A 16,676-nucleotide genomic window follows, 5' to 3' on the forward strand; every position below is an offset into this window, starting at 1 on the left:
AATTTTAAACTTTCTACTTCACAAATAATAAGTCCCCCCTATGTCCACCAGTCATTCTCTGGCGCGACGCCTTTCTGAAAACATAAAACGAAATAAGAAATTGGAGGGGAAAACCACACGGGAAAATTTTTTCACTCCCAATTACAAACATGGGAAAATCTCAAGAGAGACACTTTCAATACCCAAATTTTCTATGGTCTTTTTAAAGGAAAAAAGTGGTAGTGGAAAAACTGAAGGGAACAAGAAAACTCCCTATCATCAAATCTTGTTAGACCTCACCCCTCACTTACCAAGGGGTTTTTTGGGACAAGGCAGCCATTTTATGATGAATTCCCACGTGAAATCCCCGGTGTCAAATTTTTACAAGGTATTTCAGACTACTTGGATGTTTTCCCAATATATAAATGTATCCCAAAAAACCTGCTGGTTCCCTTTTACGACTTGATGACTGAAGCTAAAATGCGATCAAAGAATTTCTGATCTCCCTTTTCCAAGGGGAAATCCCACAGGGAAAATTCCGCGTATATCTCACTCCCCCCAAATTTTTTTTTTCCCAGGTAAACCTACAAATATCCTTGAAAAAACGCATATCTGGGCTATTTAATAATCCAAATTTATAGACAGCAAGTGCCCAAAATTGACAAAAAGAAAAATATCCCCTTTGTCTAGTAAAAAATCTTTATAAAAACGGGTTTTTTCGGCGAAAATCAAGACCTCAACGGTTATTTAGTAAAAAGACTTAAAAAAAAGGCACCCCAGAAAAACAAACCCTTTTTCCCCTGAAAACATTTTTGAAGGGAAACACTTTCCCAAAAAAAGAAAACGAACAGATGAAGAAAAAAACAAAAGAATATTTCATGGGGAAGGGTACTTATTTTGATAAAAAAAGATGACAAGGTTTAAGATGGGGGAGAAGATTCTGATGGGCCATGATGAAAAATATAATGGGTGATGAAACAGAAAATTTGAAATAATGATACTTTTGTAAAAAACGAAACTTTGATTAAGGGACCCCCCAGGGAAACCCTAGAAAAGTTTTGAAAAAAAAAAGAAAACAAACGATCACGGCCCCGGGAAGAAAAAAAATTGGCCCCCGGAAAAAGGCCGGGGGTTTTCAAAAGGAAAATTTTTCCCCCCCCTCAGGAACCCCAATTTCCCCCCCTTAAAAAAACAAAATTTTAAAAAATTTTCTAAAAATTTAAAAAAAAAACTAAACAGAACCCAAAGGGGTCTCCTTTTTTAAAAAGCGTACCGTCGCACTGCAATGAAAAAATTGCCTTTAATTAAGAAAAAAGGGCTGAGAACCAAAAAAAAAGCCCGATTTCTAATTTTAAATTTTAAAGAGCTACCAAAAAGACCCTACCAGCAGCAGAATTTTACAGTCGGGTAAGAAACAAAAAAAGTCAGCACGGCATGACTTCCCAAAAAGCAAAATTCGGCAACCAATTTCCCCTTTAAAAAAACCTATTTTGATGTTTGGGCCCGACATAAAAGCAAAGAAGAATATTTAAAGATGATAATAAAGAAAGTGATTTACGATGGGAAAAATCGGATATGATGAAAAGAACTTGTAAGAAGGATTGGCGTGCTTTAACCTTTCCCTCAAAGCCAAAAATTGGGGTACCATAGAGGTATAAAGAATTTTTAAACAAAAAAACGGGGACCCGGATAACCGACCCGGAAAAAAAGGATACAACACTTCAAAGACTTGAGGGAAAGGGTATGTGTATCCTATTTATATGGGGGCCCTTTTTCATAGTGGGTTTGCGGTGCCAACTTTGAAAAATTGGGTGAACCCAAAAGGAAAAAAAAAAGAGAACCCAAGAACAAAAAAGGGGGAAATCTCCCCAGAAAAAATTTTGACCCCCTAGCCCAAGCCTTGATAAATTTCTAAAGGGCCCGGAAAAAAGCCTCCCGAAAGCAAAGTGATCTAAAGCGACATAGGAATACCCTTTGGGCCACCAAAAGTCGGATTTAGGGCAAACCCACGACGTAAAAAAAAACGCCAAAATAAAACCCAAGATTCCCATTGGGGTTGAACAACCCCAAACATTTTAAAAAAAATAACAAAGAACTCGAAAAGGGAAAAGTTAAAAGATAAACCCCGTGACAATATGACTGGGGGATCAACTTCAATACGTAAAAGGACAATACGTTTTATCCAAAAATACGACACGAGCTAGGAACCCGGGAAAAAATTGGGTGGGCCCTTTTTTTTTTCCAAAAAGGGGACAAAAAGGAAAGAAATTTTTTGATTCCAAATAGGTAAAAAACCAAGCCTACAAAGTTCAATTTTTAGCAAGTTTAAAAAAAAAGCGTTAAATGGATTAACTTCCCGGTCAAATACCCGGAAACAGATTCAAACATATGCGGGGGCTGTATTGGGGTAAATTAAAATTTTTAAAAAACCCTGTTTTTTCTGGAAAGAAAAATGAGGACAAATTTTAAAACCCCATTGATTGGATTGCCAAAGGGGGGTTGAATGATGACTTTTTTTTGTCTTATTTTATTTTAATTTTATGAACCCGTATTAGTGATACAAGCTTTGGCAAAAAGGGTTTAAAAAACAAAATGTTTTTTGTTTATTTTTAACCCTTTCGTTTGAATTTGATTTTAAAGAAAAAAAAAGCGTCAGTAGGTTTTTGGGGGTTTACCCCAAAACAACAAATAATTTGTTTATTGGGATTTTAAATTTTTCCAACATTTGCTTCACAAATTTTTATAAACCCCGCTTCCAATAAACGTTATTCTATTCAAGGGATTTTTAAAAAGACCCTGTGAATTCGTTTATTTTCCTTTTTTTATCTCAAAGTGTAAGGACAGGGAAGCTTTTCTTTGACCAATTTTTCCGCGTGAGGGAACCCCCAAAAACCCTTTTAAATGCAAACAATGAAAAAGTACTAGTCAAAACCTTTTCGTAAACCAAACCCCTTTTTTAAAATCCGGGGAAATAATAAAGGAAAAAACGAAAATTTAAAAGCACGAGGAAAAACATTTCCGGTTTGTAAACTACCAACCCATTTTCTCCCCCAAGCCCTTTTTGGGTTTACACCCCGATCATCAAAAACGGTCCACAAATAGAAAGAAATTACATTTTGAAAAATTTTTGGGTTTCGAAATTTGAAATTTAACCGCCAAAAAGGGGACGTCACTTTAATCTTTAAAAAGCCAAAAACTTGAGAACGGATCAAGAAAAGAGGTAAAAAAAAAACATTTCCCCCAAACCAAAACGAGGAAAATCTTCCAATGCTTTCCTGTTTTTAAGAGTTTTTTTGCAAAGTTTTTAAAAAAAAAGGTTTAAAAAACCCCTGTTACGGGCATAACCGATGAAAGGGTTTTAAAAATCGGGATTGGGGGATGTATATGAAAGAAATTTTTTTGAATTCTAAACCCCCATAAATTTAAAATCTCAAAAATTGTTTAATAGAAAGTGTTTCACGAAATGGGGGAAAAAGATTGTTCAATTTAACTGTTTTTTTTGTTCATTTAAACTCTTAGACGATTTCCTAAATTGTCGAAATAAACTTTCTAAACCTATCTGTACTTAAGACAGTATCCTAAAGGACTATAAAAGTTTTTTTAACACAAAATTAAATCGTTTCCCATAAATTTTTCCTTCCCCAAAAACAAAAATTAAACCCAAATTTAATCCGCTTTTTTTAAAATTTTCCCAAAAAATTGTGTCAACATTGGCCAGTTTCCCTTTCAAACATTACTAACCGTCTCAAGTCCCAAAAAAAATTAATACTTAAAATCCCCTGAAAAAAGGTTTTAATTTCAAAAAAATAGAAATTTTTACGGGTTCAATTTAGTGTTTTACCTGTTTAAAAAAAAAATTTTTGGTGCTCCCAAAATTTTTATATGAAAATTTTTGTGTGATGTGGTTTTGGGGTTTCCCACAAACCCAAATGGGAAAGGGATGTTCAAATTTCGGAGAAAGAAGGGTTTTTGAATAACTAAAGATACAAATGTAAAGTTTTCAAAGGGAAAAATTTTGTGATACCTGTTAAAAGAAGTTGCAGACACAATCTGTGGGAAATAGGGGAAAGGGCACGAAAAAATTTTTTATTTAATTTTTGGGGAAAATTTTGATGATGTTACATATATTGTTTAAAGGCGGGGGACGTGGGTGCCCTCATGCAAGTATGCCGGGGGGTGTGCTTGTGTGTGTGTGATTGCGGGGTGTGCGGTGTGTGTGGTCCCCGCGTTTTGGGAAGTGCGTTGCGTGTAAGTGTGGGGTTTGTGTGTGGTTTTTTCGTTGGAAAGCGTTGCTTGTGCTTGTGCTTGTGTAGGGTTTGAGTCTGGACGTGGGAGAAAAGTGAATTTTTAAAGCGTGATTGAATTTTACTTTCCCGGTTTTTAGTGTACCAACTTAAAAAGTACCCAGGGCGGCCCTTTGGGTTTGATACCCCAAAAATAAAACCTAGGTTTTCTTTTAAAAAAAAGGCATGAAGGGCCGGGGGTTTCCGGATTTAATGATTCGGGGTTTAAAACCCCAATATCTGGAAAACGGATAGAGATAGACACTAATTGTACATATTTTCTGAACCTAAAATCGAAAAGAATTTTTCCCAACGGTACCGGGCCCGAGTCTGTACGATACCCTTTTAAAATTTTTTTTACTTCATTTTTTCCCGGTTTTGGGACCTTGTTTAAAGGTAAAGGCCCCCCTTTTGGGCTTTTTTAAAAAAAACAGATACCCAAAAGTAAAAAAAGGACCCAAAAAGCATTTTTTTGATGATTTGAAAAAACCTTCTTAAAAAAGCCCTTTACTGGTTTTTAAAAACCCCTGGATGGGCAAAAAAAAAAAAAACTGGCAAAATTTTTTTAAGAAAAAAATTCTTTAAACATCATATCATTTATGGGTTTTTTTAAAAGGGACTTCGTCCATAAACGACCCAGGGCCTGAAAGTCACCTCCCTTCCCGTACTCAATACCCGGATTAACTTGGACAATCAAAAAGGCCTTTTTGTTTAAAGCATCCGTCCATAAATCCAAAAGACCTAGACATTTGGCGACTTTAAAGGGGTTTTCCCTTTTACAGTTTTAATACGCTATTGAAAAAGCATCCGCTGTTAAATTAAAAAAACCCCAGACATTGTGACGACCTTTTAAAAAGGGGTTAACTTTGACATGTTTACTTTTTTTTGTCTGTCCATCCGGCCTTAAAAACAACACCCGCTAGACATTTTTGACATGGGTCACGTTTTTTATGCCTCAGGGTCTTATCTAAATAAGCTGATGAAAAAAAAAAAATGAAAAAAAAGGGGCCCCAGCAAGGGGCATTTTAGGGATAATACCTTATGATTGGAGTCCCCTTTTTTTAGTAAAAAGCCAAGGGGGGAAACATCGTAAGCAAAAAAGTATTTTTTAATTTTCAGTTAAAAGCATTTTTTAAAAGTAGCTATTTTTTAAATAAATCTTAATGTTTTAATATCTTAAATAACCTTTAATTGGGTTTTAAATTTAAAAAAATAAAAAAAAAATTTTTCTTTTAAAATTTTCATTAATAAGTTTTTTTTTTACCATTTAAAAATGTAAATTTTTACTTTTTGGTTTTTAGATAAATCTATATGTTTAAATATAAAATTTAAAATTTTTTTTGATTTTCCCTTTAAAAATTTTTTTTTTTTATGATATTTTCCCCCCTAGGGCTGAGCACCTTACCCTTTTAATGTGCGCGAAAAACGCCCTAAAAAAGGTATATAAGTCAGCCTATTTTTCTTTGGGGGATATAAAAAGGGAGAGGAAGTCATTCCCTTTAAAAAAGAAAGATGATGCAATTTTAAAAATAAAAATTTAAAATTTGGGCCCCCGCGCATGAAAGTCCCTTTTTCCCCGCAAGGGGCGGGCTGGGCCCAAAAACCCACCCTAAACTAAAATGCAAACCTTTAACAGTTGCGAGCAAGATTTTTCCCCGGTACCAGCCGAATCACGCCCAAAAACGCATATACAAAAAATTTTATTTTAAATTGCTGTTTTTCAGTTCACTAATTTTTTTGCTGTATTTTAATTTTCAAAATCTTAAACAGTTTTATTTCAGTTTTAAACCCCAATTCTCTTTTTTTCAAATCACTGTTTTTTTTAGTTCGTTTTTTTTCACGTTTTTTCAGTTCCCTTTTTTTTTTTCAGTGTTTTTTTTGTTCAAATTTTTCTTCCGCAGTTTTCCAAATTTAGTATTCTAGTATTTACCCCTAACAGTTTTACTAAATTTATTAGCTGTTTTCCATTTGGTTTTTACTATTTTATTTCGTTTAAATTTTAGTTTTAATGTCAGGGGGACGATGCCACACGCCCTTTTGGGGGAATTCCTCTAACTACAGTTTTAAAAATTTCCCCCTTCTCCGGGTTACCAGACGATTATCCTCCGTTAATGTTTTCTCCCAAAAAGTGCTAGTCCAAATTAAAAAGACCTCTCCGAATATTTTGAATCTTTTCTAATTTTCATCTAGCAAATTTCTCAAACCACATAAGTGAAGGGATTGTCTGGGGAAATTTTGTTGAAATTTTTTGGGGACATCCTTAAAATCCATTCACCGATTGGGCTTGTTTGTACCAAACCTTCGTAGATTTTTAAATTTAAAATTTTTAAAATACATTTTTAAAAAATTTCTTTTAAGAGGCCATCTAAGGGACGGGTAAAAAAGTGGTCCTTAACACAATTGTGGCATACTACAAATACAACATTTCCCCCCCCCCCCTCCCCCCCAGACACACAAGAATTTGAAAAGGGGTCTCTTAATGCAATTGGTTTCTTACAGACGTGGTCTCTCAAGCAAGTTTGACCTTGTTATTGAAAATATAGTTGTCTACATGTACTGTATGTACTGTTAGGGATATGAATAGTTACGACTGTATATCTAACGGTGGAATTAAGATGTTCACAGTAAATATCAGCAAAAATTTGTAAAAAAAAATTTTAAGCGTGACATATTTCACAGGAATTTTCTTTGGAAGGATACATGTTATAAACAGATTCAGTTTTATGCAACTTTGGTATATCGGTCCTCCCGTTGGATTTTTTCTGCGATGTAATTTGTTTCCCGCGGGATTTTCCTTTATTTTGCAAATTATGGGAACCAATTGTTTTTACTTACTGTAAGCTATTATTTATTTTTTTTAATTTTCGTGGTACGTAGCTGTTCATAATATATTCAGGCTCGACAAACCCACGTATGTTTGGGTACCATAATTATACACGTAAAAGTCTCTTGATTCAGGCAATATTTTTGCTTAAAACTTCATTTTTACTTCACGAATTTTAAGAAAATGAAAAGTGTCGAATACAAAATATCGATTGATTTCCTCCATAAAAAGAGACAGTCTCTTTTTTTTAAACACTTCGCCCAAGTCCCGGTGGTGTACGTTATCTACATTTGGTCAATGAAAAAAAACACAACACATTTGGGCGAATTGCTGAAAAAAATACTAAAAATATCTGCAAGACGCTTTGCATGAAGGAAGTACTCGTTTCCGTCTTCCACGCTTTATGTTTTATTATCGTCAAATAATAATTAAATTATTAGCAAAAGCGTTACCCCCGATAAAGCGATTTTCACCGTATGTATGTTGCTGAACATTAACATTGGTTTGACACCTTAATTTATAAACGCATTTTTGCACTTCCCACTTTAGAAATTACATAACATTTTTAATAAATTTATGTTGCAGGAATGCCGACTGTGCATGGTATATTGAAGCCCCAAGTGAATACGATAAAATTATTCTCAACGTAGAACAATTTAGGTCACAGCAAGATGAGTTCCTTAACATCTATGATGGCTGTAAGTAGTGTAACGTTTTCTAGATTCAATAAGTCAAGTTTTCCGAAAACATACATGGAAATATGTGAATTTCCTCTCTTCAGATTTAACAGAACTTTCACAAATCTCAAAAACTAACTTTTTCAACATTATGAATATTCGTTCAGAATACAGTTGTCTTGTTTAGTAATTACTGAGTATCCAACACTTACTCGAAATAGAATCTTGACTGCATTTTCATTGGTGTTGTAATCAAAGACGTTGACTAGATTACTACAGTTTCAAGTAGTCATTCGTAACTAACCACGGACAGAAGAACTACAGCTGACATTGGTACCTAATACGTTCGAATATTTGTCAGTAATGCTTACTAGAACTTGTTGGTGTGGATATATAGAATTTACGAACGGCGAATAGACTGACATATGTTGTTTTTTTTTTGTTTTGAATCTGAAATTTGCCACATTCAGTTTAGACTCTATATTTCAGCTGATGCTACGGGAGACCCGCTGGAACAGATAGACGACACAAATCAGAAGCAATTTAATGCATATGTCAGTCCTGGTCATCAGTTATATTTCACGTTCCAATCAGACGGCGCTAATCAGCAGAAAGGCTTCAACATTCTTTTCTTTTCAAATAATTCAGGTAAAAAAATTAACCTTACCATGATGTTCATATCATAATACTTGTTCTAGCTATAGTGAAAACTGTTTGAATCATTACATTGTTATTAGGTTCAATCATCCATTTCGGCACGGAAATATGGGGAATCAACAGGCATGTAATAAGCTCAGATATATGTCTGTATAGAGTATTAGTCGTAAAACGTTCTGAAATATATCCGCTCTATATGGTGAGCTTGGACGTATGCCACCTTTAGTCTTTAGAAAAATCAACTGTATCAAAAACTCGATAAAATCCTTATGCGTCCCATCTATGTTCCTTAATTAAGATAAACGGTTGTTGGGATGTTGAAAAGGACTTTCAAGCAAATAGAGACGAAAGCTTGTCAACAATTCCATAAATTTAGCAGTTTTTACTACTTTAAAATGTGTTTGAGTTTTTGCTTTGGTTTTAGTTTTTCCAATTCCATTGAACATATACAGCCATTTAAGGTAGTGTAGACGAAATAACTGTTGGCAATGTATCTAAAGTCCGTATTCTGTTTTGGCACTCTACTTTTTTGATGGAAAGTCATGTGCGCGTTGAACAACAATTATAACTGGGATAATGTGAGTACGTTGTGTCAAGGAAATTGCCGAGTGCCATTACGGGGACACTACCTTAATTAAAACCAAACATCAAGCATTATTTCAGACGTACATAACAAATGTCTTTCTCAAACAAACTTTATGGCTTAAACAGCCATAAATGATGTATTTTAATAGACACACTGGTTTCTAAATCATTTCAGCAAATCAGTACCAATGTGGGGAAACAATTGCAACAACGTCGGAAGCAGCGTTAATTATGTCACCTAATTTACCGAACCAGTTCGCCGCGTAAGTACACGTCATTATTGCATATATCTGTGACGTCACGTTGAATAAAAGCATCTTAGTAGGGGAGACCGGGGATAGTTGTTACATTTTTCATATTTTATATTGTATCGGATGAATTATTTAACCGATTTTGTCCAGCTTATTATCTTTGTAAAGCTCAATCATTGCAATTTTCAAATTTGTACTATTAATTCTAAAACGAAGAATATTTCTATCCGATAAAGATAGTTGTATTATGCTGGTGTAATGCAACAACTTACCCCACCGTTGGGGTAAATTGTTACAGGGTCTGGGGCAAATTGTTACAATAAGCAATTTTACAATTTTACAAAGAATTTACATTTTTACAACACAACAGTAAACATACAATGCTTTCCAGTCTGTTTATAACATGTATAACACAGCATTTTCATTTCACAAATGAATCATTTCACCGAGTTGGTAATAGAGCCTTTGAAGTTAAACAAAACCTTGCGAATTTCAAACCGTACAGGTCCATACTCCATTTTTTTCAGCATTAATGCAAGCCTGAATAATGCTATAGGCCCCTACTATTTACTGAAACTGCTTCTTGTATTTTTTTGTATCTATTGCATGTATATAGGCAATACAATATGGTTAAATCAAAACATCTCTTCTATTTCTCCATCATATCCACAATGATGACAAATAGGACGATGTTTACATCTGTTTGCATTTTTCTTTGTTTGTTGCTTTCTGTTCTTTAGTTTTGAGCACTTGTTTTGCTCATTTTTGACAAATTTTCCACAGTTTCATGGTGAATTCTTATTTTACTATGTTAGCACTCTTTTCGGGCGTATCTGTCAGAAGAGCTCTTTACCTTCTTTCGCCATCTAGCAGTCTTCTAAATTGGCATTTCTTACCTGGAGAAAACGCAGGCCTGTTGTAGCTGTTCGCTGCTCTTATTGCACTATTAGATTTTATTGACGCCACTGTAATGTTCATTTCTATTCACACCAATCAGGACAAGATATATATATCTCCGCTGAATACGACATTTTCATAGACAAATGCAATAATGTTTGTATCGCCAGAGAAGCTCTGATGGTTTTTAAGATGGCAGAGGTGCCAAGGCAGCTACAACAACGTCGACAATATAAGGTAGCGCTTAATATCGTCAGTTACATTTTGGCCATTTGAAAAATCTGTATAGTAACTGGCATGGTCATTTCACTTCATTTTCAGTAGTATGCGCATGGGGTAGTGTCATCTCTGCTATTCAATGTAACTACAGCATAGAGCCAACAATGTCCATCCCCATATGCAGCTTCCTGGTTCAATCGGGCATTTACTATAACAATAGTAGTGTTCTGGTTTCCTCGTCTCAAACAGGAAGGCCAAATACGGTTGTTCCAGTCTCAAATAAAGATTCTCTTGTGAATCTTCTCTTTGGGGTCAACTGGTAGTATGTACCAACGTGCCCCACACTAATTGTAACAACATGCCCGACCCCTAGATACGTGACAATATCTAAGGTAGACAACTCAGAGAAAGCATGTAACCTCTGAGTTTTGCGATTTTTAGCACAATTCCTTGCTTAGTCCAACAACATTTTTAAAGTTTTATATATATTTCAAGTGTGCACATGAACCAAAAATGTATGAAAAACTCGAAAATTTACTTACGTGGCCCAAAATCTAGCTTTTTGTTCTATTTTTCAAATAACTGTCACCAAGTTAAATAACGCATCCGTAAAAGATGGCGACTTTTAAAACTAACAAACACGCATAATCTGTGACTTTATATGATGCGTCATCACTTCAATATTTGCAATGTAACAACCTACCCCATGTAACAACTATCCCCGGTCTCCCCTAACTTAGATTTGTAGAGAGATGAGACTACTTCACATTTTCTTTTAGTGAGATTTGAATGAAACTTCGTAGGATAGATCTGTATCAGGCATTAACTTGCGAATTTATTATAGGTGCACTGTGTGGTGGTCCATTACAGCTAGATATAAAGAGTACATAGAGATTCTTGTCCGGACTTCTCTAACACCAACTAAAATATTTTATACGATTCTTCTTTAGGAGTTCTGCTAACATCGAAGGATATACATAATATTATCAGTCTATTCTCGTTTGATGATTATTCAAACAATAATGTTTCTGTTATGTTGCTACATATAATACTCTGTAGCAACATTCTTTTGTTTCATTGTCTCGAGCTTAACTTTAAGAGTACAGAAATAATTCCATTAAAACTTACAGTCACTATAATATAAACCATATCTATAGTTAAATGAAGTTCAGCGCACAATAGCTATATCCCTGTCACAAGTTTTTGCATAATTAAATCCTAGTAAGCATATTCCTAACCTACATCTCACTTCTGCTTGTTGTGAAACACCATTGGAAAGCACCCACTGGTTCCGCCGATCTCCTTGTTTATGATAGAAATTTCTCACATTTAAGAATCTCCCCCTATCAGTATCTTAACGGATATATTATATAAACGGTTTTCTTTCCTAACTATTACCTTTATTATTATTATTATTATTATTATTATTATTATAATAATTATTATTACACCTCACGTTTGGATGGCTCTTGCTATAGTAAAAAGAGTTTTTTTAATATCTCTTGGATCTATTGTGGTCGAATTCTGATGTTTTGTTCTAGTCTGTCGGGGCGCTTTTAGAGCGCCAACATGCCACAACGACAAACTAGAGCGACAGTACGACAAACACCTTAATTAGATATACTATTAAATGGGTAAAAAAGAATATATTTTATTATTTCAGGGACGACAACTGCAACTGGCTTTTCTCTTCTACGAGCGACACTATTTCGTTTCAAATAGTTTTTCTAGATATGGCTAGTTGCAAGCCCGAATATTGTCATTCTATGACGGTAAGTCCCGCTACAATCTAACAGCAATTGTTATAGTCGAACCTGTTACAAAGACTCTGATGTCACACGTGAATGTTGTTGGGTTTTATTGAAATCCCTAGATGCAATGCAGATGAAGTTTTTACTGCATTTGCTTTGCTTGATCCGAGTCAAGCTAAATTTTCGACATTCCACAAGCCAATCTGATCGCTTAATGGAAGAATTAGTCACGTGTTAGAATATCAGCGGATTGAACACTCGGCGGTGAACCACATGACATCAGGGATCATTTATATTAATCACTCGGCCTCTGAGGTAAATGGCACTTTTATTTTAAAATTACTGATATCTGATGTAGAGGCTAACATATACTGATAAGCCAACTTTGCTTGACCATGTCTTTGCTGATCTTTAAACCGAATTAGTATGTAGAATGTAACAATGAGCAGAATCCTGACAAAGTGTCTCCCGTCCGTGAATGTAGCAAAGTCATATTGCCGATTAATCTTAAAACATTTTCCTATTTTCATATTTAGGAACTTCGAACACTGATCCTCTTCTAGTCCAGGTATGTGCAACAGCCTATACTTACACATTCGACGAAATAACAACAACAGGTTCTCAGGCATATGTGGAATGGACAGTTAGCAGTAATGCTATTGGTTATGGTTTCATGATAGCATACGTATTAAGCGGAGGTAAAAACATGTCTCAATATTTACATATAAGTTGCAATGTAAGATGACAAAATGTTTATTTGATACTGGACGCTGGCAATGTAATTACTCTAATAACATAATTATATTGTTTCACATTACAACCATGCAGTTGAATTGTTATCGAAACCGAGAAATAGTGCAAGAAAAAAAAGAGCCACACCATGGAAAACTAACATAGTGCATTTGCGACCAGCAGGATCCAGACTAGTCTGCGTATCTGCGCAGTCTGGTCAGGATCCATGCTGTTCACTAACGGTTATCCCTAATTGCACTAGGCTTTTGAAAGCGAAAAGCATGGATCCTGACAGACTGCGCGGATGCGCAGGCTGGTCTGGATCCATGCTGATCGCAAATCCACTGTGTTGGTTTTCTCATGGCGAAGCTCATCAATGATATTGGATTGTCATTTTGAATTACAGGTGCTAATTCTACAAACGATACAGTGTTCTTGGAATAAACATGACGTACCCTCAGTATAATGAGACCGTGGAACTACAATTCCTGAAGACCAGCAAACAGGATACGTTAATCAATCAATTGCTGTGATTATCTTAACGTACACTGGGTCACTGAGTCTGAATATTGACCCATCGGTGAGTGTGTCATTTACAGTAACATCATTGACCGATCTTAACCTGTAACATGCTAAATTTCTAAAATGGACTGATCTATCATTCAGTTTAGGCAGTACCATTTATTTTTTAAAGAGGCTTTAACTTAAAATTTACTGACTGAACAGCGACCAGTCTTGGCATGCACTTGCCGGAAGCAGGCTAATAATCTATAAAATGCTTATTTAACCGTACAAACATTTATCCATCCATAAGTAGCTGTTGACAAAATGCTGCAAGTATCAGCACTAGGGGGACCTCCGTAGCCGAGTGGTTAAGGTCGCTGACTTCAAATCACTTGCCCCTCACGATTTGGGCTCGAGCCTTACTCGGGGCATTGAATTCTTCATGTGAGGAAGCCAAGAAGTCGGTGGTTCTACCCAGGTTGCCCGATCGTTATGAAGTAATGCACGAATGGGCACCTGGGGTCTTTCTCCCCCACCAAAGTTGGAAAGTCGCCAAATGACCAATAATTGTGTCGGTGGTGACATTAAACCAAACAAATAATAGAATCAACACTAACCTATTTGAAACGACTGCATTAACAATATAAGATAAATTTTGTCTAAATTTGCAGATGCATTCCTAGATCCAAGATTTAAAATTCAAAAAGGTTCTGAGCTTCAGAAGAAGTTTATAGTTCTTTGACAATCTAATATGTCGAGTAAGATAAGTAAAGCTATACTAGTCATTGAAAACTATCTAACATTCAAGTTCCGTTTGCTGGAAAGATTTTGTAATTAATCACAGTCATAAACTTAATTTTTAATATGCGAAAATAGTATTACTATTTCAAAATTTTACATATAATTATGTTACTGGTGAAATTATTTTTGTTCTAGTACGAAGCAACCACGGATCAAACAATCGACCTTTCACAAGTGCAAGTCTTCTCGTTTGACGACTCAGATCTCCCTTATTTATACCTGTATTTATCATCAAGCTTGGATTATGAGGTCATCAACAAATTCAGCCTACTCGTGACGTATGTGGAGTATTATTATGTTTTAATAATTTTAAGTTAGTTTTGTATTTTTGTTACACCGGAAGACAATGGTGCTTAAAATATAGAGGTTTTATTTTGATTATTTAAATGACTCAGTCAGATTTCTATGAATATGTTTGAATTGCTACAAAAAGAAAAAAAATAAATAAAAAAAAACGCCATCATTTTCAATTGTAATTAAGTCATAATAATCTTTGTTGTCTTCAAATTGTTTTTTTATGATTTTATACAAATGTACTACTTTATTATGTACAGTGATGACTTCACCATTCAAAAATGTCATACTATACGGAACAGAACATATTTTAAAAAGTAACTGAGACACATTCCCGTAAATCATGCATTAATTGAAGTAAATGCAGTTGGTTTAATATGATTATTATTAGGGAATTGATCCTACCGATTTTCGTCGCAAAGCGCAATGAGACAGAAATCAGGATCGATCCCTCTACGGTAACATGCGACATATACCGAATCAGTCATACTATCAAATTAAAAAATGTGGTCTTCCGGCACGAGCAAAGAGCTTCTGAAATCGGATATTTTAGAAGAATGCGTTTTTTTCCTTATGCGTAATAAGCGTCCACGTAATTGTCCGAACCGCAACGTCTTGCACATCAGTACAAATATGTGCAGTATTGTTTTTTATTTTCAAAATCTACCAACGCACATTTCTGGGCAAGCTGATGGACTGAGGCATTGCCTTATTTCATATCATTATTATTATTTGACCAGATTTATAAAAGCAGGTTATGCTATAGCCGTATTCAAATTAAAATGATCTATATCTTATTTTAGCCATACAGTTTCATTTTATCTGTTTAAAGGTTAAGTCATTTTTATACATTGTGGTTGACAGAGATGTGGCAGAAATAATGTAGAGTGTAACGCAGTCAGTGTAATTTCAAATGGAAATGTTTTAGTATGCCAGGATTCACGTGATTGTAAGTTACATAATGTCGTACATTTTTCTTTTTTTCAGAATAGATGACAGTGATGTCCCAGAAGTTACATATACTGTAACGTTCAACATAACCATAACAGATGTGAATGATGAAGCACCTACGATTTTAAATCTTCCGTATAACGTGACCCTGTCAAGAAACAAAAAGTCCGGTAAGAACAAAACATACCTAAGATTAGGCTTGTATGAAATAGTAGAGTTGCCCCTCCCGAATGATATGTTTATGCAATGGTTTCTATTTCAAACGTTTCGTTTGAGGTATTTAATGCGTACCGGTACCGTCCTGTCAAATGACATATTTATGTAAATTAGCTACCCATTTACATTTCAAATTAGAACTTGGTTTCGATGGTTTTTAGACCTACAATGCGCTTAGTGCTGTTAACTGACAGTGTACATGTATGAGTTTTTTTTTAAATTTTATATGGGAAAGTTTTACCACAATAGTCAATTATATGGGAAAGTTTTACCACAATAGTCAATTATATGGGAAAGTTTTACCACAATAGTCAATTATATGAAAGGTTGGGCTTATTAGGATTCTGATTTGATGCATGATAAAAATGCACAAAGTGACATACAACTTTCTTTTTAAAAGCGCTTCACCCTTTATTCAGTGTGCATGTGATACATGCATAAAACTCGGAAAAATTGGAGTCAATCCTATTGTTTCTATCTAGGTGAGTACATCTACACTGTGAATGCTACAGACAGCGATGAAACGGCTGAGTTTAGGATCATAACGTATAACATATCTTGTAAGTAAACTCATCACATATACCCTTTTAGGAATCTATAACATCTCTGATATTTGTACAGGTCTGATATTTATCCAAGAAAAGGTGTGTAAGATATCCAAGCGGTATCACATAAGATATTTGTCGAGCAGTTAGAAATTAGACTAAATTAACATACTTGTTACAATGTATGACAAATATGTTCAGTTTACTATTCCATATCATTAATCAACGTATTCTGTAAACAGGTTGGTCCCTTTCCAATACTTAAGAGATGGTCAGATGAAATCATGTCACATGGATTCTTACTAGTTGTAATGTATAGGAAATTCCATGATGTAAATGAGTCCTCTCGTTGAAGTAGTACATATATTTGATGTGTTTGAAATCTATCCATTTCATAAATGAAAATTCTTTTCCATGATTACAGACTAAATTATTTGGAATGGTGCATTCTGTGTTAGAAATATCCAATCTTATAAAAAAAAGTTCCAAAAAGTGACGTCAAATAGGGAT

The 16,676-nt window shown here is 34.8% G+C and overlaps 1 protein-coding gene and 1 long non-coding RNA gene across 2 annotated transcripts; both read left to right on the forward strand.

Moving 5' to 3' along the window:
- Nucleotides 1–1,538: 1,538 nt before the first annotated feature.
- Nucleotides 1,539–13,299, forward strand: LOC128548694 (cubilin-like). Its single transcript, XM_053524057.1, has 7 exons — nt 1,539–1,570; nt 7,672–7,784; nt 8,253–8,411; nt 9,181–9,268; nt 12,036–12,144; nt 12,692–12,821; nt 13,262–13,299. Exons 1-7 carry the CDS (start codon nt 1,539–1,541, stop codon nt 13,297–13,299), a joined length of 669 nt encoding a protein of 222 aa, XP_053380032.1.
- LOC128548872 (uncharacterized) lies at nt 13,298–16,181 on the forward strand. The gene is made up of 4 exons (XR_008367271.1): nt 13,298–13,435; nt 14,296–14,438; nt 15,442–15,575; nt 16,104–16,181. It is a non-coding gene; the product is annotated as an uncharacterized LOC128548872 (long non-coding RNA).
- Nucleotides 16,182–16,676: the final 495 nt, after the last annotated feature.

Source organism: Mercenaria mercenaria, chromosome 15, assembly GCF_021730395.1.
Source record: "Mercenaria mercenaria strain notata chromosome 15, MADL_Memer_1, whole genome shotgun sequence".
Taxonomy (NCBI): Eukaryota; Metazoa; Mollusca; class Bivalvia; order Venerida; family Veneridae; genus Mercenaria; species Mercenaria mercenaria.